Below are 26724 nucleotides of genomic sequence, written 5' to 3'. Positions count from 1 at the left end.
TTCCGACTCGATCAACTCTGGCCCCGATTCAGTTTCTATTGAAAAACTGTGTCCCTTCTCTCTGCGGTTCTGCTCTCAGACTCGTCATTTTGGTCTTAAATGTTCGTTTTAACCCGCTCTACGTGATCCTGGTGTTTTTATTTACCTTTTTTTCTCTTTAAATTAAGATATGAACATTAAACAACAGTCAAATCAGGCGTCTTCTTTCTCTGAGGTCGCTCTTGCTAGCGTTAGCAACAGGTTTGACTGACAGCATTCAACAGCCTCGCTCTGGATTGGCTCTTTGGTTGCTATGATACTTACAGTCGGTCGGTCATTTGCACGGAGCTGGACGCAGTGGGTGACGTGAAACTCGCTCAGTCGACTTCGCTAAAATCTTTCGCCGTGACTCAGACTGAACCCGTCAATTCACATTTCAATTCACACTCGTCGGATATTTCAGAAAATAGTTTTACTTCTCCAGGTTTGATTGAAAACCTTAGTGACTCCACGTGTGACATTTTACAAGCGAAAGTCCAAATGATGAATGCAGCGTGTGTGATGAGAACATTTGACTGATAATTGTGGTATTTGCGATGGCGTCGAAATGAAGAAAAACACATTTCACTGAAGCATTGCTCTTTGGATCAATACCTCTTAACCTTTCAAGTTAATCAAGCTGCGATTATAACTCCATCTGTTTTTGTGGGTTAGACTCATTGATTCTGACGAGATTTGACCAGTTTGTCGAAAATATTTAATTTCCGATTTTTCAGCTGTTGTGATTAGCAGCGTTAGCATTTTGAGAAACTTGACTGGAATATGAAAAATATGAACTAAATTAATACAAGGATGACGTTTCAGAACATGTTAGACGTCTATTCTACAGGCTCAGCTCAATTTAGATATGACAAAATAACATAAACATCATGGATTCGATTCTTGCTCTCGACCTAAACATCATTGGTTTGATTCCTGCTCTTGACATAAACATCATTAGTTCGATTCCTTCTCTCGACATAAACATTGTTGGTTCAATTCCTAGTTTTGACATAAATGTCATTGGTTCGATTCCCGCTCTCAACATAAACAACATCAGTTTCGATTCCTTCTCTCAACCTAAACATCATTGGTTCGATTCCTAGTTTCGATGTAAACATTGATTGATTCTTTCTCTCCAAATAAACATCATTGGTTTGAGTCCTAGTCTCGACATAAACATCATTGGTTTGATTCCTTCTCTCGACATAAAGGTCATTGGTTTGATTCCTGCTCTCGACCTAAACATCATTGGTTCAATTCCCAGTTTTGACGTAAACATCATTAGTTCGATTCTTTCTCCAAATAAACATCATTGGTTTGATTCCTTGTCTCAACATTAACATCATTGGTTCGATTCCTAGTTTCGACGTAAACATCATTGGTTCGATTCTTTCTGTCCAAATAAACATCATTGGTTCAATTCCCAGTTTTGACATAAACATCATTGGTTTGATTCTTTCTGTCCAAATAAACATCATTGGTTCGATTCTTTCTCTCGACATAAACATCATTGGTTTGAGTCCTAGTCTCGACATAGTTCACCCTTCACCACATTGACATGTGTCTTTGGTTCAAATGCAGCTCTATATTAAATACACAGTTGTCCCATTTGTCACAATTGTCTTCTTAACGTCCTAACTGTCTCCTCTGTCCCGTCCCCTCGTCTCAGGTGAAGATGACGACGATGAAGAGTGCGGGGAGGAGAAGCTGCCCTCGTGTTTCGACTACGTGATGCACTTCCTGACCGTGTTCTGGAAGGTCCTGTTCGCCTTCGTCCCGCCCACAGAGTACTGGAACGGCTGGGCCTGCTTCGTCGTGTCCATCTGCATGATCGGACTGCTCACCGCCGTCATCGGTACGCACGCTTTACGTTTTTTAAAATAACCGCTTTACAACTCTCAAATCACAATAGTGTCGCTTCAATGAAATCTGAAACGTCATAACTAAAACATACCTGGGATTGTGTTTCATTCCCACAAGCTTTGGTTATACTGTAAGTGTTGGAAGGCAACGAAGTACAAGTAGTAAAGTACTGCACTTAAGTAGGATTTGTCGGTATCTGTACGTTACTTAAGTACATTTGACAGTGGATACTTTTGACTTTTACTTCACTACATTTGAGAGCAGTATCTGTACTTTCTACTCCGCTACATTTTTTTAGCAGGACTGGAAAGTAAAAAGTACTTTTCATATGATTTGAGGAGGTATTTCGATCATATTCGTGGTAAAATCATGACTAAATTTTTTGAGTAAAACAAAAATAAATACAAAAAAATCATTCGAAAAATTAAAATATTGATTTGTAATGTTACTGTGACCAAAATATGAATCATTTTTAATCTATACGACTACATTTACACTTTGAAATACTTTGACGTTTTACTCTTAAAGTACATTTTTAAACAGGTACTTAAATACTTTCACTTCAGTAGACTTTTCAATGTGATACTTTTAGCTGAGTAGCTCTTTACATCTGGATCTGTACTTTAACTTAAGTAACAAATAACAACATTCAGTACTTCATCCACCACTGCATACTGCATATCTGACATTACCCAAAATATTTTAGTAGTTTTAGTAAATACTTCAATTTTTAGCTGCTTTATGTGACAAATGCCAGCTCCTTCAACTTCCTCCTGAATACTTTTAAACACATAAACATATTTTTGCTACTACTTTAACGGTTTATTTGGATTTTTTTTGGGTTGAGACTGAACTGCAAACATCTGCCCCCTAGTGGTGTCCTCTGTGTTCTAAGTCTACACGTGTTTTTTGATCATGTTTGTGCTCAAATTGCCCCCAGCTTAGCATTTTTAAACCCAAGTTGCAGTTGTTTTTACACAAACTACTTCTTCTTTCGCTGGTTTAAAATGTTTTGTCCGTTGCCTCGTTTCAGGTGACTTGGCGTGTCATTTTGGCTGCACGGTCGGGCTCAAAGACTCCGTGACTGCAGTAGTATTCGTGGCATTGGGGACCTCAGTACCAGGTGAGTCCAGACGCCCCAGCCCCAGCTCTAATTACCCACAATGCACTGGGCAGGGCCGGTCCTAGCTTTGAGGGGGCCCGAAGCTGAATGTGTCTCTGGGGCCCCCTCCTGGTTCAGCTGTTGATGATTCACATTTGACACATTCTGACTCTGCTCTCATCATTTGTCCAGTTTTATTTGTGTTTATTTGACCAACATCAGACTGAAAACATCTAAACCACACGTGTCAAACTCAAGGCCTGGGGGCCAAATGCGGCCCGCCACTTCATTTTATGTGGCCCGTGAGAAGATAAATTAAAAGGCGTGGCTGTCATTTTAAAATAAGTCTATGCTGCTTTAATGTTTGCACTGACAATAAACTAATGAGATTTTCCCAGCAAGTGGAACTGAGAAATATTTGTAAATAATCATCACAAAATGTTCATGAAGAGGAAAATTGTTGGCGTGGAAGGACGTGGACACAGCTAAGTATGCAAAAGTTAGTCTGCAAGAAAAACAACAAATTGTCCAATAATTAAAAGTCTGTAAAAGTCCGTATTTGAATCAGAGCTGAAGGTCTGTGAGGAGGTTTGTCCCGACCAGAAACACACTTTTAAAAATGTCAGTTTATCACAGAAACCGTTATAACAAGTTAAAAAGTTATTACATTTATTTTACATGACATTCGGTTACATTTAGTCACATTTACACCGTCGCAGTCACATCTGGCCCTTGATGGCGGCCATTTTGCTGATATGGCCCTCGGTGAAATGCATTGTGGTCTATATTGTCCAGTCAAAATGTCCCACAATGCACCTTGAGACCAGCCCTGGACACTACTTCTCAAGGTGCATTGTGGGACATTTTGAGTGCAGTACTTTTTACCCAACTGGACGTGGGGACACCTCTAAAGCGGCGTCCCCCACAGACAGCGCCCTGAGTGGGGACAGTGTGGACATTTGGACGCAGCCCAGGACCTTTGTGTAATTACGTTTGACATTTTCTTGGGAGGGTCTTTATAAGTATAAGACCCCGCTGGACTTCAATTTGAGACATATTTGTTTTTCTGCTGCTCTGTTTCTTCAGGGACCTGTTTGACATTTACATTTCATTTTCTTTTTCTGTGGAGAGGAACTTTTGGTCTGAGCGAGAACATTCAATTAGACGAGTTTAATGTGTTTAACGTGTTAATATGAACTGGGGTTTAAGGCAACATACATGATACTAGTACTACTACAATACTACTAATACTACTACTGCTACTACTACTAATACTACTACAACTGATACTACTACAACTGATACTACTGCTACTACAACTGTGCTGTTTAAGGCAAGATACATGCTACTAATACTGCTACAGCTAATACTACTACTACTACTACAACTATTAATACTACTAAAACTACTACTACTAAAGCTAATACTAATACTACTACCGCTAATAACACTACAACTAATACTACTACTACTACTACAACTGTGCTGTTTAAGGCAAGATACATGATACATATATATATATATATATATATATATATATATATATATATATATATATATATATATATACACATCACTCTCCTGTTTCACACTAGGCCAGGGGTGTCCAAACTAAGGCCTGGGGGCAAAATGCGGCCCTTAGACCAATTTTTATCGGCCCTCGAGCCTCCTGCTGAACTGGCCCAGTTGATCATTAGCAGTACTTTTAACAGCAAATTAAAGTATTTCTACCACTATAACCTCAAACGTCACATTGCAGTGTGATAGAAACTTAAAATTAATGTCTTTCAAGCCTTATTAATACACAGTGGCTCCGTCAAAGCTGCGTTTAAAGCACCGTGCTGCATTGATCACTGGTCTCTGCTTCGAATATGTTTTGAGATGTGGCCCTCGATTAAAAAAAAAAGTTTGGGCACCTCTGCACTAGGCAATGTAGGTCAAGCGTCTTTACCTGAGGATGTAACAACAATTTCTGCCACTGGCGTCCCACTGCGGCACCTGATGAGCTTCTGAAATGTGCCGAGTTCAGGCTTTAATAATCCCGTATGGCCACATGAGTATTTAGTTTCAATACTAGTTTCATTATTGATATTTCTGACAACCCTAAAATAAAATGCGTTAGTGAACAGTAACTATACACATCGTTTAGTTACATTGTGCTGGAAAGAAAAAGCAATGTGCCGCATCCGCTAGCATGTGTGTGAGTGTGTGTTTGTGTAATTGTGCGTGTGTGTGTACTGTGCCGCTGAAGACAAAGGTACAGTCCAAAGACGGCGCCATAGATCATCCTTTGAGCGTGAAGTAGGACCGATGACTGAAACGTCTCGGTGTACATGTTTTAACCTTGGCTCCCTCTCTTTCACACACATGTACACACACACACACACATACACACACACGTACCGGTCCTTGTGCAAATCTATTAGCTGAACGCCACAGACACATACATCATCACGCCGGGCTAATCTATGTACAAACACTGCATATCCACACGTACCTGCCCGCCGTGTCATTAGCCTCGGTCTATTTGTCATGTCTGGCTTAGGCGGGTCTTACGGAAGCTTAGGGACGACGGGCGCAGACGTGATGTACGATTCAATATTTAAAAGGCTCCTCGCAAAATGAGACAAATCCGAGAAAAGGCCGGGAGCGCGCGGAGTTTCTAGCGGCGGCCTCGAGGTTTTTTGGTCTGGGGGATCTCAACCTTATTAGTGTGGTCTCCCGTGGCACGCCCATAAAGAAGGAAGCCCTTGGTTCTGGGTGACTATTACAGTAAATAAAAGCTCTCCTGCACCGCGCTTCCACTGTGATTAACCTCGTTTATCACAGTTTGGCTGGTTAACCGGCTCAGACGCGCACAAAAACACACACGCGCGCAGGTCCGGATCCACGCGCGCACATTGGAGTAACGTTAGGAAAAGCAACACAGCGCCTGTAAATTGAATAAACGCAAGATGGATGAGTTAAAGCCAGAAAGTTATAACGTATCTATGGAGATGAGCAGGTGTTAGACATGGAAACTCATACACAACAGGTGAAAAAGCATTGTTTTCGTCTTTATATAGCGCTTTTCCAACTTCAAATCGCTCTACGCCGCACTTAATTTTTTTTTTTTTAGTTATTCTATATTTTTTGCAGCTGTAAAACCCCTCACCACACACTTTATACACTTTTCTCACACAGGCGTTAACATTTTCTCACATTTCTCGTTTAAACTCTCTCAAAGTTCAAACCTTCGTAGGCGTCTTTGTCGGTGCAGAACGTTTCATCGACATTGTGGGTTTTGTCGGGGAGGAAACAAATTGCAAATGTACAGCACTTCAGAGTCACACTGAGATCCAATGTTTATGTAAATTTGTCTGAACACATTCTGTACTGGACAGGAGACACGGCACGGAGGAGACTGATGGACAATGGTCTACAGTCCAACAGCCAATCAGGACAAAGAACACAATGCACATTCAGACAATGTAAAAAAACATGTGAAATTGCGCCAAAAAATCAGTGAAACAGCGAGACCACGAAAGGTGAACCGCGTTATAGAGACGGACAACTGTACAGTTTATTTTATTTTATTTGCGTTTATTGAAAAAGATGAAAAGTAACTGGCGTATTTGGCAAAGGTTTAACTTGTTAAATCATCTTTTCAGAGCTTTTAACCCATTTATAGTTGCTTCTTCTCATTTACCTTCCCGAATTTGTTTTTGGAGTGATTCGTTCATGTTTGAGCACTGTTTAATCGCTTATTTTCAAGACGCCATTTTGCCGATCAACCCCCGTTTTCACCTTCACCTGTACACGCCCACTGTGATGTACTTACTTCCTTCTTCAGTTTTATTTTCTTAATCGGTGTGTTATATTTGTAGGATTCAGCCGCGTCGTGAGAGTCGTTTTGGTACAAATTTTTAAAAATCTGCTACTCGTGTGACAACTCCACGGCTCCCATTGGACTCCGCCGTTTTCGAACACAGAAATCAGCCGAATTGAGTCTTTTATTACGTTGTTTTAGATGAATATTGTGATTTAAAATGTGCAAATTATAACATAATGATCCACGGCGTCGTAGATTATAACTATAGAACAACGCAAGCGCAATACGTCTTATTAACCAGTTGTGAATTGAAACGGTACAAGCCAAACCTTTTGACATGTTTGACAATTAAATCTGACGCAGAACTGAGCATCCGTGTGATTGCCATGACAACGACAACAACTCCAACCAGGAAGTAGTTTGTGTACTTGGCAGATGTTTTGTTGCGTTTCTGGTGTTTTGTCGGGACGGACTTTTTCCTGACAGAGAGCTGATATCTCTGCGTGTCACTCACTTCCGCCGCACTCGCGCTCTGTAGTTTTAAGCTGACGAACACAAAACGAGCCCAATCTTCCGTCACGCTTGCCACCTCCTGTGTGAAGTTCCCTTTTCGTCTCTGTTACTAAACACTGCAAGATTCCCATTCATATTTTTAGCTCTGTTTTAGTTTTGTATCATGGTTTTGTATATTTTTGCAGAATTGTTGCGTTGGAGCGTGGGTAATGTAGGCTTGTGGGCGGAGCCTTGCACAGAATCTTACAGCTAATGGTAAAAACGGCTCGAATAGGGCCTGGGAGAGATCGCTAAATGACTCAAACGTGCATGAATGACAGCCAAAACCTCAGCAGGCATGTTTTTAATCTTTTTAAGCTGCAAAAATGTGCATAATACCCCGTTTTTTAAGCTAGAAAGTGCGAAATACTTATCTTAAAGTGACCAAAAGTATGTTTAAAAGACATTTAGGGGCAGACGTAGCTCAGATAGTGGCATGTTTGTCTCTGATCCGAAGGTTTGCGGTTCGAATCCCGCTCTCGACATAAACGTCATTCTGTTTTTGTATTTCTCCGACACAAGCCCCGCCCACTCTTTGTACAAACTGCTGAATGAGGCTTTTAAACGGAAAGCGATTCAAAGTCATATTTTTGGCTGTAGTTAAAGGACACATTTGAACCACTACGAGACCTAATGATACGGGATAATTTGGGATTAAAAACCGAGCCGCGCGCACAAGCTAATCTACGGTGTCATTATTTTGCAATGAGCATAATAGCTATAACAATGCCTTTGCCAGCTGGAGGAGGCCTGGAATCACAACAGACCCAGGTGGCTTTGTGCTAACACACACACACACAACACACACAACTGTTCTACTGTTTATGCAGCAAATCTCCTCTGAATCTAGACACACACTCACAAACAGCTCAGCAGGACTGTCCTTGAAGCTTTTAAGGTCTATGGTTAGATTTATCAGCACTGAGCACCAAACTTGGACCAGTGCCTCCCTCTTCACACTCTCCCATCCCTGCTAATATCTACTTGGCAGTTCCCATTTTATGATTATGATTCTTCTTTCATATGGCATTAAATCGAAATAAATGATTCAAAATAGTTGCCAGAAAATTAAAGGACAAATGGTGCTAAGTAAGCAGCTGAATGTTTGGAGCGTTCTGTATTTATTTTGTACTTATTCTGATGAGCGGTCCTTGTGGAGCTCGGCCGAACCAAACTCAGGAGCTAGTGTGTCCTGAGAGGAACTCCAAGGATACAACATCGATTTTGACTGTAAACTGATTCATGCTCGGACGCCTGAAATCCTTTTTTGCCCCCGAAACCATGACACACACACTCAACCTTGCGACTATAATTGATCTTGGACCGAATCTGGGCCAAGATGGCCGACAGCGCCCAGGCTCACTAACAGGATTAAAAAGAAGGCTAATTTAAGATTCTCCGTCTAAATGAGGAAAACTGGATTTGTAGAGAAATGGGTTTTAATAATTGTAAGTGTTTTTTCTTCGTCAGGAAGAGACTGATTAATGGGTATATTACTAATTCAAGGTTTAGCAAAGGTCAAAAGTGCACTCTAGGTTTTAATCTCAAAGTTTACTGCAAAAAAGAAGGTTGATCTGTGTGGATTTGATTAAAAATGGCTTATTTTACCATGTTTATGTTTATTTTTTAGTCTTTATTTATACAGGGAGAGCAGCCAGACTAATTTTTCCTGGACGTCCTGTTCAAAATACTGAAAAAATATTAACTAAAAAACAAAAAACAAGTATACAAGTCTATTTACAACATTAAAAACAGACGCAGGGTGATTATAAATGTTTGTTACTGGAGTATTAAATCACATTTGTGGCACCAAAGTTTCCAGATTTGCTTGTCCTTGAAATATATTCCATTTTTGGGAAGCAAAACAGAAATTAAAGCCGCAAGCGGCATCGAACGGCCTGAATCCGATAATGTTGACGTTCCACGTCTATGGTAGTATTAATTTGTATTAATTTTGATAAAAATTAGTATTGCATTCCATTCATGACATAATTCCGCACATGAGATGTGAATATGGGCTCTGTAGGAAACAAAGGAGTTTTTCAGTGGCGGTGTGTGGGCGAACGGTATGGAATTTGGAGAAAATGTGGATGTTTTATGAGACAATGGTGAGTGGCGAGGGCCAATAAGAAACTGAGGAAGAACAATGCCAAAAAGTGAGTAAAATACTTGAAGTTTGAATGTAAAAAATAGGCCAAAATACATTCTGAAGCATTTAAGTACAACATGACACAAAAAGACAAATAAAATCTGGCTTAATGGAACTGAAACAGATCAAAAACTGTGGTAAGAAAATACATCAAATGAATCCAAATCAAAAATCAAGATATTTTTCCGTCATTTGTGCAGTTTGTTTTTGCAGTGAAAAAAAAAACAAACAAAAAAAACATAAAATTGCTTGAGTTGGCCAACAAAAATGTATCCTAAAAAATTCAGAAGAAAATTATTTATACTTTAATTACCTGTAATGTTTAATGCTTATATATATTAAGATTGAACTGGAAAAAGGTGGCATAATCTGAAGAGTTAACAGTTTGGATTATGGACACGCTCTTGTCGACTCCACCTGTACAAACGCTGCTTGGACGACCTGTAGGACACTAAAGAATAATAAGTGACCTCACCATAACTTCAGCGTCTTAGGCATATGTGCTTATTTTGAATGAAAATAAATGAAAACTACTCAAGTGAAGATACACCATTATAACTAATAGTCTAATGCATAATAGTCTAATAAAGGTCATTTCTATAGTGTGACAGTGAGAGTTGAGCACACATAAATATTTAGAATAAATGAATTGATCAACAAATTATTTACAGACAACATGCTAAATAAAATGTCACTTTCAAGTTTATGGTTTTGGGTTTTTTTTTGTATTTTTTTGCCAATTTTAATTAGAACAGTTTGCAGAGAAGATGGGGTCACCCTTGACTGACTACTACCTCCTAACTACTCCTGGACGAATGAGGGATTACAGCAGCTAACTTTACTTTAGCTTTTTCTTACAGTGTACAGTGATTGTGTCTCATATAACGCAGCATAAATCCCCTAAACATACAGAAAAACCCTGATATATTTAAGTGCGTCGTTTCAAAAAATCAAGTAATATTCCGTCTTTTTCCGCAGATACATTCGCCAGTAAAGTTGCTGCGATCCAGGACCAGTACGCCGACGCCTCCATTGGGAACGTGACAGGATCCAACGCTGTCAACGTGTTCCTTGGGATTGGGGTGAGTTCAGACAAGAGATACCAGAAAACGTCACATAATTTACCGTTATGTGTTAAATACGTGTTATATATGTGTTATCTCCTCATCAAACACGCTTCATTCAGGCGTGTTTCATTAATCCAAGTCCATTTGTCTGTTATTAAAGTTCATATCTTGATTTACGGATAGCTATGTGGTTCGAATTGTGCCTGGATTGTTGCGTCACACATAAAAATCTGAACCTTTCCTGCTAAGTTTTAAGTCTCTGGGCTCGTTCTGCGGTTAAATTGTGTTGTATTAGCCTAACATTCACGTTACCTAATGGCTTTATTTGTTTATTTTCCCATTGTTCATTCCGGTTGGTGACAGTAAAGAGGCTTCAAGACGTAAATACCTCACTGGAAACAGACGTGTAGTTTATAAAGTCTGTTTTTTCCTAGTGTAGATATTATTATTTAGGGCTATTTTAACACATATTCACATATTTAGATCATCATGTTTCCTTTTATTGTTCTGAAAAGTCACAGCGCTATCACATTAAAATTAGTGTTAATGAAACTACTGCACATCACATCGGGTTTGTGAAGCTGTAGCGTAATGTTTTATATCATGTTTTTGTATATTTATGGAGAATTGTCGCGTTGGAGCATGGGTGATGTAGCGTTGTGGGCGGAGCATTGGACAAATCTTACAGCTAAACGTAAAGCGGGTTCAAATAGGGTTCGGGAGAGATCACTAGATTACTCAAACATGCGTGGATGACATTTAAAACTTCTTTAGGTGTCGTAAAGACTGAAGGAGGGACCAAAAGATACAGACAAACAGTTCAACAGTTTATTTGCAGATACATGAGTGTGAATGAAGGTGGACAGAGCAGATAGTCGTAGGGGGTCGTCTTGGAGCAGGTCGTGGGTCGCAGGGTCAGAGGTTGAGGTGTTTGTACCAGACACGGAAAGCTGGATTGAAGACGGAGGTGCAGGGCAGTGGATATGAACAAATAAACTGGAGCATGACATGAAGAAAAAACGGAAAATGACAAAAAAGATCTGGCCCTGAGTGTCGGGTCCTCGAGTCCTTTTGTTCTAACAAGTGGAGGCTCGATTGCTTGATAAGAAGCAGGTGTGTGGAGGTGGTGGTGGAGTCTCCGCCCAACTCCAGGTGCAAACACAGAAGGGAGAGGGGAAAACGCACAAAAAACAAACAATTCCTGACATTTAGGCATGTTTTTGATGAGGGAATAACATTATAATCAGGTAGAAAGTTCTAAAAAAAAGTTGATTTTTAGGTTAGAAAATGCTTATAAATAAATCAAAAACATGTTTACAAGAGAACTGGGGCGACAGTAGCTCAGTTGGTTGAGCGTTTGTCATAGATCTGAAGGTTCACAGTTGAAATCCCACTCTTGACATAAAGATCATTGGTCAGATCCATCGACCCACAGGTTTTATGTCGTTGTATTCTTGGACAAGACTCTCGACCAGCCTCACCCATAACGTCTGCGCACGCTGGTGTATGAAAGTGCGTGTTAATGTGTTCTTAAACTCTTCCTTCTTTCCTTGAACCAGGTGGCGTGGTCCATTGCCGCCATCTACCACAACAGCCAAGGCCGGGACTTCAAGGTGGATCCGGGAACGCTGGCCTTCTCCGTCACGCTCTTCACCATCTTTGCCTTCATCTCCGTGTCCGTGCTCATGTACCGGAGGAGGCCAGAGATCGGAGGGGAGCTGGGAGGGCCTCGGACTGCCAAGGTCCTAACCAGCATGCTCTTTGTCAGCTTGTGGCTCCTCTACATCCTGTTCTCTTCGCTGGAAGCCTACTGCCACATCCAGGGCTTCTAGACACGGAGTTCAGTTCAATACGCAAAGGTGAGGACTAAGGCGGCGGTACGGAAAATAAATACGTCGATATGAAGTTGATGACGGCTGCATCGCTCGTCCCTCCTTACGTGCTGTGGAATTATAGCCAGTTTTGGATTGTGTGTAAATCTTAATACGACAGAGAGGAAATTTTCAAAGACCAGCATTATCGGAGCGCGCGGAAAACGCTTTGCCGAAGGAATTAACAACCAATCAGATCATTTTGACATTAACTCGAGTCGTACGCTTCTACCACCAGTGCAGTAACTCTACTTTGCACTGTGAAACCATCGAAGACCACCACATACTGCTGAAGTCTGAAGTACGGGACATATCGTTCGCTGAAAATCCGTGTGCGCGTGTTGAGTTGCGACTGTGTGTCCGTGTTCCAGTGTGTCGTGGTTGAAGATGGTGGAGTACTGTGAAATAAATCTAGTTATGCTGTTCTGTTTTTGTATGACGGCTCCGACACAAGCCCCGCCCATCTCTGTACAAAGCGCTGAGTGAGGCTTTTGAGCGGAAAGTGCATTCAATGAAGTGAACGAAATGTAAATATTCTGAGCTGAATTGCATAGCAGCTCGCTCTGAATGTCTTTGGTTTAAGCTGTGCACTCGGGAACAGGCCCTTAGGCTTTGTTTTATTCAGTCGGTGTAAATGATTCAAGGTCAATCATGAGAAGGAGTTGTGTGCATTTACCTTTAAAACCGCCTGCTTCACATAGAGCAGGTCAAGCTACCGTCAGAAACTGTTTCATTCACTCATAAATAGCCATCTTTTCTGCAATAGATTTTCAGAACAGTGCTGGCGTCAGGTTCAGTTGTTGTATATACTGCATTACAGCTGCTTTAAAACTTCATTTAGCAGCTTCTTCCTGTATTTATGTTTTGGCCACTCCCCAGGCTGGTCTGTGGACCAATCAAAACTCTTTAAGGGCTTTGTAAAAAAAAAACGATGTTCTGATGTTACCCAGATGGCAGGTCTTAAAAATGCTCAATTGGTAAAGACATAATTTTTTCAGAAACAGCTGCAGAATTACAGTTATATAAACACTGTAATGATATATAAATGATTATATTGGTATTAAATAAACTTAAATCTTACTAAACTCAACTTGACATTTTAAATTGGATCAGATTTTAAAAGCTTAAACCCAAAGAAATCAATATTTTGTTGAATAATATTTGTTAATGCAAATCAATTCTGGCATAAATAAATAATCCATTCTCCTAAATACGTCATTAAAATGTTTGAGCGTTTATTATTGAGATGTTTACACGTGAGACTGTTAAATCAATCTAGCTACTCTTGTGTAGCCTCAAAATGATGTAAACTTCTGTAGATAAACATTTGTAAAACAGCTTAGTCCCGTCGTCCTATTTTATGTTAAATATCACAAATACTTTTAATTCGATCGTCTTTCGCCCTCGATTCAAGAAAATTGGCGTATAATTTCCATCGATAAAACCCTTGTAAGATTTCTTCACATTTTGCCAAACCAAATTGTTGAATTGAATCAGTGACGTCGCGCGTCACATGACAAAGGCCTTTGAGTGGCAGTTTACCCCTGTTTTGCCAAAGGGAAACTTTTTATCAGCTTTGCAGTCCCACTTTCAAAGCTTTCTTAAAATCTCAAATTTCTTCACAAAACATTCATAATAAAACTCTAAAATCCAGACTTTTCTATTCTATTTGTATGTCTCTTCACTGGCATGGAGCTATGGTTTATACACTGTTAAAAGCTTGTGCTCAAATGGTTGTAATGGGAGTAAAAATATATTGGTAGACTTTAATTTGTGCCTGCTGTCGAAATAATAAGTTGACATTTTGAGGAATGATAATTTCCTGTTCTAAATGTGTGCATTACCTTAAGGCTAAGAGTTTAATTTTAAAGGTGTTAGGTCAATATTTTGTCCCATATGTAAAAGCAGTAAGACTAGACCAACCAGGACAAACCAAATGAGCTGTTTAATACACACATCCTGGTTCGGAATCTCAAGCGTCGTCTGTAAACGCGTCAAAATAAAGAAGGTGTTGTATAATAGATTTTTTTGGGGGGGGGGTCAAACTGACGCCGATGTCCCGCACTGGTCATACTGCTTTGGATGTTTCAAGTTGTTTTTTTTTACTCAAATGTACACAAAACAACCATGTAAAAAGAACACTTTGTTGTCAGTTACGACGCGTTCGAGCTCCTCCTCCCCGGGGGTCAGCGAACGCACCGCCAAAACAAAACGGGACTTTAACGATAACGATAAAACGGGACGGAGATTCTTTCGGTGACACGTTTCGGGCCGACGTTTTGCCAATGTCAATAAACAGACTCACGCAAATGAAGGAAAAATTTCAAAATGGAGGATTCAAAAAATACGTGAAGATACAGCCATATGTTGATTCCTGGGTCAGACTCGAGCAGACTCCTCCTACCCAGCACGTGTATTGTTATGGTGTCTCCTCTTTACCCAACGTGTGTCTTGAAATTTCTACCTTGCTGCCAAAGTAACAAACCCGGCAGTTTTGTTTTGCCTGTAACTTCCTCCCTACTTCCTCCTTCCTCCTTCCTCCTTCCTCCTTCCTCCTTCCTCCCTCCCTCCCCACAATCCCTTTGTCATGTTTTTCCATATTTTGGGAATGTCAATGTGCTACTTGTTGACACTGTGCATGAATGCTAACACGTCTGTATATAGTAATAGAGAACTGTATCCCCCCATTCCCCTGGTTGTTGACAAAAAAATGGTTCGAATGTTGTACAGACTTGAGATTTTTTTTTCTGTTTTGAGTTTCATTTTTATGTAAGTAGTAGATTTAATTTAAAGAGAAGTTTTGAAGTAACTTGCACATTAATTATTTTTGGTTTAAAAAAAAAAAAAAAGGCAATATCTGCTGTTATTGATTGAGAGATGAGATCCTTAAGGAGCTATGTATCTTATATAAAAAGTATACGGGATTTGCATGGGATGTTTGTACAAAAAAAGACACTGCTTGCTACTTCTAATACTGCGGCTGTATTCTCTGACGGAAAGAAGAAGATCGTATGTATATCTAAAGGTTATTTTGTCATGAAAGAATAGTAATAAAACCATATTGTGTATATAATGTACAGTGTTATAAGTGAGATGGGCTGTGTGGCCGTCTAACCCTAGAGAATTAACTACATATTTATTTCCGATGAGTTCAAAGCGCTCACTACACTCAAGAATGACATATATTGCCTTTTTGGAGAAGTTGTAGTTTGGCTTAAAAGCTTGTTTCTGTATCCGGGCCTTTCTGTTTTTCCTCGTCATCAAGACTTTTCCCATAACCAAAGTTTTGTTGCCGACTTAAAGGGATATTTGAGATTAATAACAGAGGTTTTGTTGAATACGGAAATGCGCACGGTCTGATTTGAAGAAGCAAACGAACGTTAAGTGTTTACAGTGGTGGGACGTAACGAAGTACAAGTCGTAAAGTACTGCACTAGGTATCTGTACTTTACTTAAGTACATGTTACAGTGGATACGTTTTACTTTTACTTCACTATATTTGAGAGCAGTGTCTGTACTTTCGACTTCACTACATTTCTGAACAGGACTAGAAAGTAAAAAGTAGTTTTCATAAGATTTGAGGAAGTATTTTTACCTTGTTCGTGTAATATCCTGACTAAAGTTTTCAAGTTCTAGCAAAAGTCATAAGAAAAATGAAAAAATGTTTGTGTTTTGACCAAAATATGCATCATTTTTTTATCCGTATCACTACATTTACACTTAACATTTTACTCTTAAAGTGCATTTTCAAACAGATACTTAAATGATTTTACTTAGGTAGATTTTCCATGTGATACTTTAACTTTACTTGAGTAACTTTTTACCTGTGTATCTGTACTTTTACTTAAGTACATGTTACAGTGGATACTTTTTACTTTTACTTCACTACATTTTTGAAGAGGACTGAAAAGTAAAAAGTACTTTTTTATGATTTGAGTGGTTATTTTGATCATGTTCGTGGAAACATCCTGACTAAAGTTTTCAAGTTCTAGCAAAATTCATAAGAAAAATGAAAAAATGTTTGTGTTTTGACCAAAATATGCATCATTTTTTATCCGTATCACTACATTTACACTTAACATTTTACTCTTAAAGTGCATTTTTAAACAGATACTTAAATAATTTTACTTAAGTAGATTTTCCATGTGATACTTTAACTTTACTTGAGTAACTTTTTACCTATGTATCTGTACTTTTACTTAAGTATTAACACTGAGTACTTCATCCACCACTGTGCGTTTATAAAGAGGAAGCTCTGAATCTCTGCATTTGACCGAGCTCATTTTGGTCATTGTTGCACAGCAGATGAATAAATTATAATAAATTAATCTCAAAATCTGACAGTTTTGACTTATAACAAACAGAGAGATGTTATGTTAGACTTATGTTTTTAAAAAAGCGTGGGATTGTGCAGCTCTGACCTCAGTACACGCATTTAAAACAGGAAAACAGTATAAATCATAGATAGAAATGGAAACATCATGAGAAAAGCTAAGGAGAAATAAAGGATTTGAACCATTTTGCTACAGAATAAACACATTTGTACATATTTAACTACGCCACAGTGCGACATAGGCTCCACCAAAGGCCCGTAGTTGCGGTTTTATCCCGTTAAAGTCGTCGTAACGCTCGTCTGCTTCTTCAAATCAGTCGTGTAAACTTTCAAACGATGCTTTGCCAACACCTCCGCCCAGACTAAACCCTCCCTTTAAGTGGACCTGGCTGCATCAGTATTGTCGTTAGCACATCTTTGCTAATTAGACTCTCTGGTTGTTCTCTCCGTGTGTGTTTCAGTCGTTTAATAGCATTTCAAGCCTTTCTCTTTCTCTCTCTCTCTCTCTCTCCACCTCTCTTCCTCTCTGTGGTCTGCCATCTGGAGCGCGTGAGACTTTTTCAGTTTGACTCCGTGACAAGATGATGTTGAAGAGTTGTTTTTGTTCTCACTTTAGCGTGCCTGTGTTATGATTTGTTAATGCCACTAACTGTGACTGCTCTTCATGGTACATTCTGATAAAAGAAAATAAAGTTTGGGATACCCTGTTTCAGACGGACTCTGTGTTTTTTCTGTGGTGTGTGTGTGTGTGTGTGTGTGTGTGCGCGGGGGTGTGTGTGTGTGTGTGTTATTATACATATGGGCTTATTATGCTGTTTTCTGATCTGCCTGCTCTGTCTCTCTCCTTCTCCCTCCCTCTCATCTCTCTCTCATTTTCATCTCTCTCCCTTCCTCCCTCCCTCTCGTCTCTCTCTCTTTGTTCCTCTCTCCCTCCCTCTTGTCTCTCCCTCCTTCTCCCTCTCGTCTCTCTCTCTCCGTCCTTCTCCCTCCCTCTCATCTCTCTCTGTCTCTCCCCCCCTCTCGTCTCTCTCCCTCCCTCTCGGCTCTCTCTCCCACCTCCCTCTCGTCTCTCCCTCTTTCTCCCTCCCTCCTTCTCCCTCCCTCTTGTCTCTCCCTCCTTCTCGCTCCCTCCCGCTCATCTCTCTCTCTTTCTCCCTCCCTTTTGTCTCTCCCTCCTTCTCCCTCTCGCATCTCTCTCTCCATCCTTCTCCCTCCCTCTCATCTCTCTCTGTCTCTCCCTCCCTCTCATCTGTCGTCTCTCTCTCTCCGTCCTTCTCCCTCCCTCTCATCTCTCTCTTTCTCTCCCTCTCGTCTCTCTCTCTCTCTCCCTCCCTCTCGTCTCTCTCTCTTTCTCTCCCTCCCTCTCGTCTCTCTCTCTTTCTCTCCCTCCCTCTCGTCTCTCTCTCTTTCTCTCCCTCCTTCTCCCTCCCTCTCATCTCTCTCTGTCTCTCCCTCCCTCTCATCTCTCTCTCCCTCTCTCTCCCCCCTTCTCCCTCCCTCTCTCTCGTCTCTTTCCTCTCTCCCTCCATCCTATTTTCACAAACAGACCTGGAGTTGTGTTTTGTTTCATTCACATGTTTAACACACAAACCTGAATATTTAGGCTGAGTTCTTCTCTCAAACTCAAAACACTCTGTTCCACCTTGTGATGTCATCAAGTGGTGATACAGGAAGTGCTCCACTGTGTTTTTAAACGCCACACACCTTCACTAGAATCATTTGGATCATTTCAGCCCTTTCCTAACTCTACTGAACTAAAGGTAAAAGGAGCTGTTCACTTGAAAATTCCCACTTCATGACATCACAAGGTGGAACTGAGCGTTTTGAGCTTTGTAGATATAAACAGACTAATAATAAAGAGTTACTCAAACATGTGTGAATGAAATAAAACACAACTCCAGGTCTGTTTTTGAGGCGGTAACAGCATTAGGACATGACTTAAATGATTCCAGATGATTCTAGTGAAGGTGTGTGGAGTTTAAAAACACAGTGGAGCACTTCCTGTATTACCACATGATGACATCACAAGGTGAAACAGAGTGTTTGCAGTTTGGGAGAAGAACTCAGAGGTTAGACAAGATTCCTGTCATTGGCCTATTTTACGTTTCTTTCGTTTAAGGGTTAAAGAAAAAAAAAAAGAAAAAAAAAAAAAAAAAATATATATATATATATATATATAAAATTTCCATTGGTAAAAACCTTGTAGACTTCGTAGTATTGTGGTGTGTGTGTTTGTGTGTGTGTTTGTGTGTCATATTCCTAATGACAAGACGTATAATTATTCAAATTCAGAGAGTGATTGATTAAATGCATGTAATTACAACCAGCGGCATATTGTTGTTCTTTCACACACACTGTCCCACTGCAGCAAACACTCGTCTTGTGTTGTGCATCTCGTGTTGTGCGTCTCATGTTGTGAGTCTTGTGTTGTGCGTGTGGACTCGTCTGGACAATAGAAATGACATTTGTTTGAGCAGTTGACGTCTTTGGAAGGTTGAAGTGCTGCTCTACTTATGATTATGACAGAATAATAAAGGTCTGGTCTTGTCACTGTTGTTTTTTTAATAGTCGTTGTGTCGTTGTGTTTCTGTTCAGAGAATCTCACATTAAAAAACACATTATGCAGAGTTATCTTAACTTTAAATGAATCTGCCCTTGGAGGGTTTTGCTTTATTCACACTGGTTTCGATAATTTCAAATTATTATTATTTTTTTTAACCAAAGCTTCATATGAATTTTTTATATGATTTTTTCTTTCTTTTTCTTTTCTTTTCTTTTCTAAACCAGGTCTAAAACAGGATTATTCCAGGTCTAAACCAGGTCTAAACCAGGTCTAAACCGGGTTTAAAACAGGTCTAAACCAGGTCTAAACCAGGTCTAAACCAGGACTAAACCAGGTCTAAAACAGGATTATTCCAGGTCTAAACCAGGTCTAAACCAGGACTAAACCAGGACTAAACCAGGTCTAAACCAGGTCTAAAACCGGACTACACCTGGTTCTAGATAGGCTGTACCCTGGTAAGATCAGAAGGAGTTTTTTGATCCCAGTTTGAACCGTGGTGTTTGTGTTTTTCACAGTTCCGTTTGTATCATCACTCACACATTTACCCTTAAAAGCAGCACATGAGCTCCACACATTTTGCCTTTTACACAGTCGTCAACATTCGCAAAACAGTTAAACTATCACATATTTTTGAGGTTTCCAGTGACATTTTGATTAAACCTTTCCAGACCACACGATCCCGGAACGCCACGTTGTTTGCGTTGCTGTGCCGCGGTGATGGATGGTCCCCGCTCTCCGCCAGTGCCGCTTGAATGACGGATATGCTCTATAACAATGGTAATCTTATTTGTGCTCTGGGAATGCTGTTTTTCATGTTTTATAATGAGATGTGCCCGTGCGTGGAGCCCGAGTGAGTCAGCAGAACGGCGCTGGATGGTACGCCAGGTGTTTGTTTACACGGGGCCTGGATATTAAGTGCCGCCGAAACGCCATTACACTGTCACATCTCATTTGGAGCCGGACTCTTGATGGTCATGTGCGTTGGGTGAGCTGAGGGGCAGAGGTGCAGAGGTGTGGAGCCAATAATAATGACCGCGAATGCACAAGGCGTCAAACGGAACTATTCACGTCCGTATCGAAGGGAAAACTGCCATTTTGCGACTTTGACGAGAGCCTTTTTTCGGTTCCGTGAAACATGTGCGTGCAAATATTGACACGACTATATTTGCAGATCATCTTTGGTAGTTTTTGTTTGTTTTTCTGAAAAGTAAAGTCTGGCCATGGGGTAAATAATCGTCCAACACAAAAAAACTCTGAGTCTGAGCTCGTCCTAACACCAAAGGATCAAGATGGATATTTTTCCAAGTTGTTTCTGTCTCAGGTTGATTCTGTCCAAGATAAAACTGTGAAAAAAAACTCAAATATTTATGTGCGTTAGTGTCTCTGTCTATAACACAGAGCCGTCTCCTCATTCTGCAGAGATTAAATATGACACAAGCAGCACTTTCCTCATCAAGACCTTCACATCGTTTATGTCGGGTTCCATTAATAGTAAACAAGGTCAAAATAATATTGTTTTCCCACGACATTAACTATAATAATACAATCACTAAACGAGAAATGAACGGAACATTCATCCATCTCCTGACAGACAAGGGAAGGCGTGTGTATTTGTGTATTTGTGTATTTGTGTATTTGTACAGCACAAATGCTACACAAGTGTTTACAGAATAAGAAAGACATTGAAATCACAACATAAATAATCATAAAATGAACATTAAAAGAGAAAAGTGCAGAATAAACCCCTTTCAGTCACATGCACAGATAAACAGAACCGTTTGAGTCTGGATTTAAACATCGTCAAAGTCGAGGCCTGAGTCACATCTTCAGGAAGAATGATCCAGGTTTTAACTGAACAAAACTGAAACACTGATTCACCAGGTTTAGTTCTGGTTTAGTCCTGGTTTAGTCCTGGTTTAGTCCTGGTTTAGTCCTGGTTTAGTCCTGGTTCAATCCTGGTTTAGTCCTGGTTTAGTCCTGGTTTAGTCCTGGTTTAGTTTTGGTTTAGTCCTGGTTTAGTTTTGGTTCAGCCCTGGTTCAGTCACGGTTTAGTCCCGGTTCAGTCCCGGTGTAGTTCAGGTTTAGACCTGGTTTAGGCCTGGTTCAGTCCCGGTTCAGTCCCGGTTCAGTCCCGGTTTAGACCCGGTTCAGTCCTGGTTTAGACCCGGTTTAGACCCGGTTTAGTCCCGGTTTAGTCCCGGTTTAGTGCCGGTTTAGTCCCGGTTCAGTCTCGGTTTAGTCCCGGTTTAGTCCCGGTTCAGTCCCGGTTTAGACCCAGTTTAGTCCCAGTTTAGTTCCTGTTTAGTCCCGGTTCAGTCTCGGTTTAGTCCCGGTTTAGACCCGGTTTAGACCCGGTCTAGTCCCGGTTTAGTCCAGGTTTAGTCCCGGTTTAGTCCCGGTTCAGTCTCGGTTTAGTCCCGGTTTAGTTCCTTTTTAGTCCCGGTTCAGTCCCGGTTCAGTCCCGGTTTAGTCCCGGTTTAGTCCCGGTTCAGTCTCGGTTTAGTCCCGGTTTAGTTCCTTTTTAGTCCCGGTTCAGTCCCGGTTCAGTCCCGGTTTAGTCCCGGTTTAGTCCCGGTTCAGTCCCGGTTTAGACCCGGTTCAGTCCCGGTTTAGACCCGGTTCAGTCCCGGTTTAGGCCCGGTTCAGTCCCGGTTCAGTCCCGGTTCAGTCCCAGTTTAGTCCTGGTTTACACTTTATCGTCTCCTCTCTGAGCCACAGGAGCTGGAGCAGACTCCTCCACTCTTCCTCCACCTCCTCCACCTCCTCCACCTCCTCCGGGGAGATTCCAGGGCTTCCCTGGGCCACACAGAGCCCCCGTCCCTGCCCCCGTCCCTGCCGTCTGTCCTGGCTCTGCCCTGTGGGAGTTACAGAGAACATCTAAAATTGCTACTCGAGCCACTTCTCCGCCTCTCAGCTCAGCGCCTCCTTCACCACAACAGCGCTCCTTATAATCTCCTGCTCCACACACGCCTCACTCCTCCACTCGGAACAGGGACACCCGCCCAAATAATCTGTTCCTGAGCGTTCCTGGTGAGTTAAGATAATAAAACCTGTGTGTCATGATGCAGTGCAGTGCGTTATACTCAGACTACTGCACATATCATCGTTATTACCACCAATAAAAGGCAGGGGGCGACGTTGCGTGACCCTCACCCTTAACACAACAAACCACAGCCTCTTTTTCCACATAAATGTCCCCGTCTCCCTCTGAGGTAAAGGCCCAGGTAAACCCCATTACAGACCAAACGTGCGTGCGATGTAAGAGTGCACATAAGAGTCGACTCGTGCGCGGTAAGTGTTTTGTGCGTGGGTCTGAAACATGTGTGCGTTTTTTTTTTTTTTGTTGAAGTAGGTGTTTCACATGCATTAGACCCACAGAAATGAAATGTCAGGCAAATACCAGCGCCTGAACCCTCAACCCCATCTCGCTCCCTCTGCGCGTTTACGGCTCGCTGTGCGTTTTGTGCGACGCTCGTGTGGTAAAAGGCTAAACGGGACACAGCTCTGTAAATAGAGTAAAAGTATGAAAATATACCACGCGGTTTAAGGGGGTTGTAATCGCCTGGATAACAACCAAACCCAAGTGTATTTATGACCCACAACGATGAATATTTACAAAAATAACAGCAAATTGACTGAGGTTTGACAGTTTTAATCTTTATTCAATCAAACCTGTTAGAAAAAATAGAGCTCTATATTAATTTACCACTGTAGAAAACAAACGATCATATTTTCCGGACTATAAATCGCACTTTTTTCATAGTTTGTCCGGGGGTTTGATTTATATGTGAAATTATATGTGTTGTTCCATATTTTATTGTTTTTATTATAATTTGCCTCTTGGTCTCGGGTTTTAAAAATAAATTTACCCCAAAAATGCGACTTATATGTGTTTTTTTCTTCATTATTATGCGTTTTTTGGCTGGTGCGACTTATACTTCAGAGCAAAAATACAGTAGACACAAAAGCTAAAATATATGGACACTCCTCCTCCTCAGCTCCCGGAACCTTCTTAAGGTGCTCCGGCTCCCTGGGGAATCATTTGGCCGGAACACCTAAGATGGCCAACAACACAGGTAAGCAGAAATTCAAACAATTCAATCGAAATCTTTTTACAGATGCACTTATACTTTTTAGCACTTATACTTTTTAGTGATGGGCAGATGAAGCCTCCAGTTGGTTCGTTTGAATTTGAAGTGTGTGGCATTTTGCAGAAAGTCGGTGAATAAAACTGAAAATTATTATTTGGAAATGATGAAAATGGAAATGATCATTTACAGTGAGGTGAGGAGGGTTGGGGTTTGGACAATGATTGTGCTTTTGTAACGTTCAGGTGAGGCCGGTGATTATAGTTTAGGGGACAGGTCTTAGGCGATTTCTTTTTTTTGTGTCAATGTTTCTCCTGCTTTGGAAACACTCGCTCACACGGCACAGATGAGGCATAAACTTATAGAAACAGGGATAGATATATTTTTGTCTTTTCCAGTATTGAAGACTCGCTCTGCAAAATCTCTCCAAATTATCTCTAACTCTATCCAAACTGTCCCCGAACTGTCCCCGAACTGTCCCCAAACTGTCTCCAAACTGTCTCCAACTCTACCCAAATTCTCTCCAAATTCTCTCCAAAGTATCTCTAACTCTATCTCTGTCTCCAAACCGTCTCCTAACTGTCTCCAAACCGTCTCCAAACCGTCTCCAAACCGTCTCCCAACCGTCTCCAAACCGTCTCCCAACCGTCTCCCAACCGTCTCCCAACCGTCTCCCAACCGTCTCCCAACCATCTCCAACTCTATCCAAAATCTCTCCAAAATCTCTCTAACTCTATCTCTGTCTCCAAACCGTGTCTCCAAACCGTGTCTCCAAGCCCTGTCTCCAAGCCCTGTCTCCAAGCCGTGTCTCCAAGCCGCATCTCCAAACCGCGTCTCCAAACCCCGTCTCCAAAACCCGTCTCCAAACCGTGTCTCCAAACCGTGTCTCCAAACCGTGTCTCCAAACCGTGTCTCCAAACCGTGTCTCCAAACCGTGTCTCCAAGCCCTGTCTCCAAGCCCTGTCTCCAAGCCCTGTCTCCAAGCCCTGTCTCCAAGCCCTGTCTCCAAGCCCTGTCTCCAAGCCCTGTCTCCAAGCCCTGTCTCCAAGCCGTGTCTCCAAGCCGTGTCTCCAAGCCGTGTCTCCAAACCGCGTCTCCAAACCGCGTCTCCAAACCGCGTCTCCAAACCCCGTCTCCAAAACCCGTCTCCAAAACCCGTCTCCAAACCGTGTCTCCAAACCGTGTCTCCAAACCGTGTCTCCAAACCCTGTCTCTCCATCAAACCTCCACATTTTGACTGGATCCTGAGGGGTTTATATCTCTGTCAAAACTCGCTGCAAAATCCAAACCACTTCCTGAACATGGTACAGCCGGGCGGTCGAGGCTTCGGACATCATAATTTTTAACTCCTCCCATAAATGAAGGGAGCCTCAATACGTAACATCACATGACTGCAAACATTTAAATTAATTAATAAACATTTTAAACTTCTTTTCGTATTGTTAGCTTTAAGTTTAAGCTTATGTAATGCACTAGTTATATTACAGGGGCATTATTATTCCTGAATTTTCTGATGGAGCGTTCACCACCTACTTGTCTCTACGAAGAGGTTTTCACTTCACCTGAAATGTTCCACGGTAGAGCATTAAAAGCCTCCATCTAGCATTTATTTCAGTATTTGTGCTAAAATAACACTCTTTTTGCACACCTTTTGTCTCATCTTAAACGCCAAACTGTGGGACATTTCGGGCCAAAAACAAGATCTCCATGGAGACCAGCAAGTGGCAGACCCTTCATGGGAAAAGTTACGTAGTGTGGCTTTAATATTGTTGGAATAAATTGTAATGTTTATATTTTTTTTCCAGATATTTAACTCAAAAGAAGTTGTTACTATGGCCTGTTTTTTTTACTTTATTCACTCAGTTCATGTTCACTTTTCTGTCTAATCTGACCTTTGACCTCTCCCTCGTCCGCTTCCCTTTTCCTCGCGTACTTAAAAGCGCCCCCTCTCTCCCACTCCCACTCCCGCGGCTCGTGCGGTAGGCCACAGTCACATGCGCAGTCCCTCGGTGTTACTCTGTCACAGCTCTGCTAACGAGAGGCTGTAGGCGTCGAGATGATGTCGAGTTACCGTGGCAATTTTGTCTTGTTTCCTTGGAGACACGCTCTACAACAACCAACCGCGCGGCGCATGTACGGCTCCACGCGCCAATCGAGACGCAGAGATGTGGAACAGTTTCAGCAAAGAAACAGCAGCCTGATGATGAATATCCTCCTGAAACATTCAAATATCTGTTTCAACATCAAGTGAAATGAAGTGCTAGAATAGTGAAATGTAAGGGAGAAATGACAAAAAAGTGACAAAAAAAAAAGAAAAATAAGGGAGAATTGACAATGTGCTTTGGTTTAAATAACACTAGACTATATTTACAGATACATTTATTCATTAAAATGCACACACATTTAATTTAATCCTTTTATTTAGACATTTACTTTTAAACTTTGGGTGCACACGTCTGTCTAAATCATAACCTGTTCATATAAGTGGACATGGCTAACATGCTAGCGACGCCTTACAAACAGGAAGTGAACATGTACGCGCTTCCGCTTCCATCGACTCTGGCTCCAATTCACTTTCTATTGAAAAACTGTGGCTCCTCTCTCTGTACCTGCTGCTGTCAGACTCGTCATTTTGATCTTAAATGTTCGTATTAACCCGCTCTACACGATCCTGGTGTTTCTATTTCGCTATTTTGTGCGTAAATCAAGATATGAGCATTAATACTATAACTGCTAGCCTCGATTTGCTTCATTTTACTGGAGCCGAACGCTGCCTGGGTCAAGTCTAAGAGGGGCACACTATTCCCTTAGTTTACGTAGTTATTTTATGGATCACTGTTATTATTTCCTGTGTAGTTGAATGATTTGCCTTATTGTTGGTGTGTCCATGTTAGTAGTTTTCATGTATCTTTTAGTGTAATAGCTCCCTCTTGTGTCCATTTTGTGTCAGTCCTCTTGTATTTAACCGCGTCTGTTCTTTTGTCTGGTTGGGCTGGTTTTTGGTTCTGTTCTGGTTAAGTTGACCCCAGTTTGGCCCTGCTTTTTGTTATTATTTGTATGATTTTGAGCCTTTGTTGATTTATTGTATTACATTTAAACTTCATTATAGTCCTTATACACGTGTGTGTGAATGAATATATGTGTGTTTGAATATATGTGTGTATGTATGTGTGTGTTTGAATATATGTGTGAATGTGTGTGTGTGTTTGAATACATGTGTGAATGTGTGTATGTATATGTGTGTGTTTGAATATATGTGTGAATGTGTGTATGTATATGTGTGTGTTTGAATATATGTGTGAAT

General features: G+C 41.1%; 1 protein-coding gene across 1 annotated transcript in view; it reads left to right on the top strand.

The window, feature by feature from the left end:
• The window catches only part of slc8a1b (solute carrier family 8 member 1b), a 213843-nt gene extending 196362 nt beyond the window's left edge, over nt 1–17481 (top strand). Inside the window, exons 8-11 of the mRNA XM_055227211.1 lie at nt 1691–1876; nt 2918–3007; nt 10477–10580; nt 12125–17481. Coding sequence (XP_055083186.1) covers nt 1691–1876; nt 2918–3007; nt 10477–10580; nt 12125–12397 — 653 coding nt within the window. The 3' untranslated portion in view covers nt 12398–17481. The remainder of the gene's footprint in view (nt 1–1690; nt 1877–2917; nt 3008–10476; nt 10581–12124) is intronic.
• The last annotated feature ends 9243 nt before the right edge of the window (nt 17482–26724 follow it).

The sequence above is a fragment of the Periophthalmus magnuspinnatus genome, chromosome 15, assembly GCF_009829125.3.
Source record: "Periophthalmus magnuspinnatus isolate fPerMag1 chromosome 15, fPerMag1.2.pri, whole genome shotgun sequence".
NCBI classification, from domain to species: domain Eukaryota; kingdom Metazoa; phylum Chordata; class Actinopteri; order Gobiiformes; family Gobiidae; genus Periophthalmus; species Periophthalmus magnuspinnatus.
The sequence above is the reverse complement of the archived record's forward strand: the minus strand, read 5'-3'. Positions and strand labels throughout refer to the sequence as shown.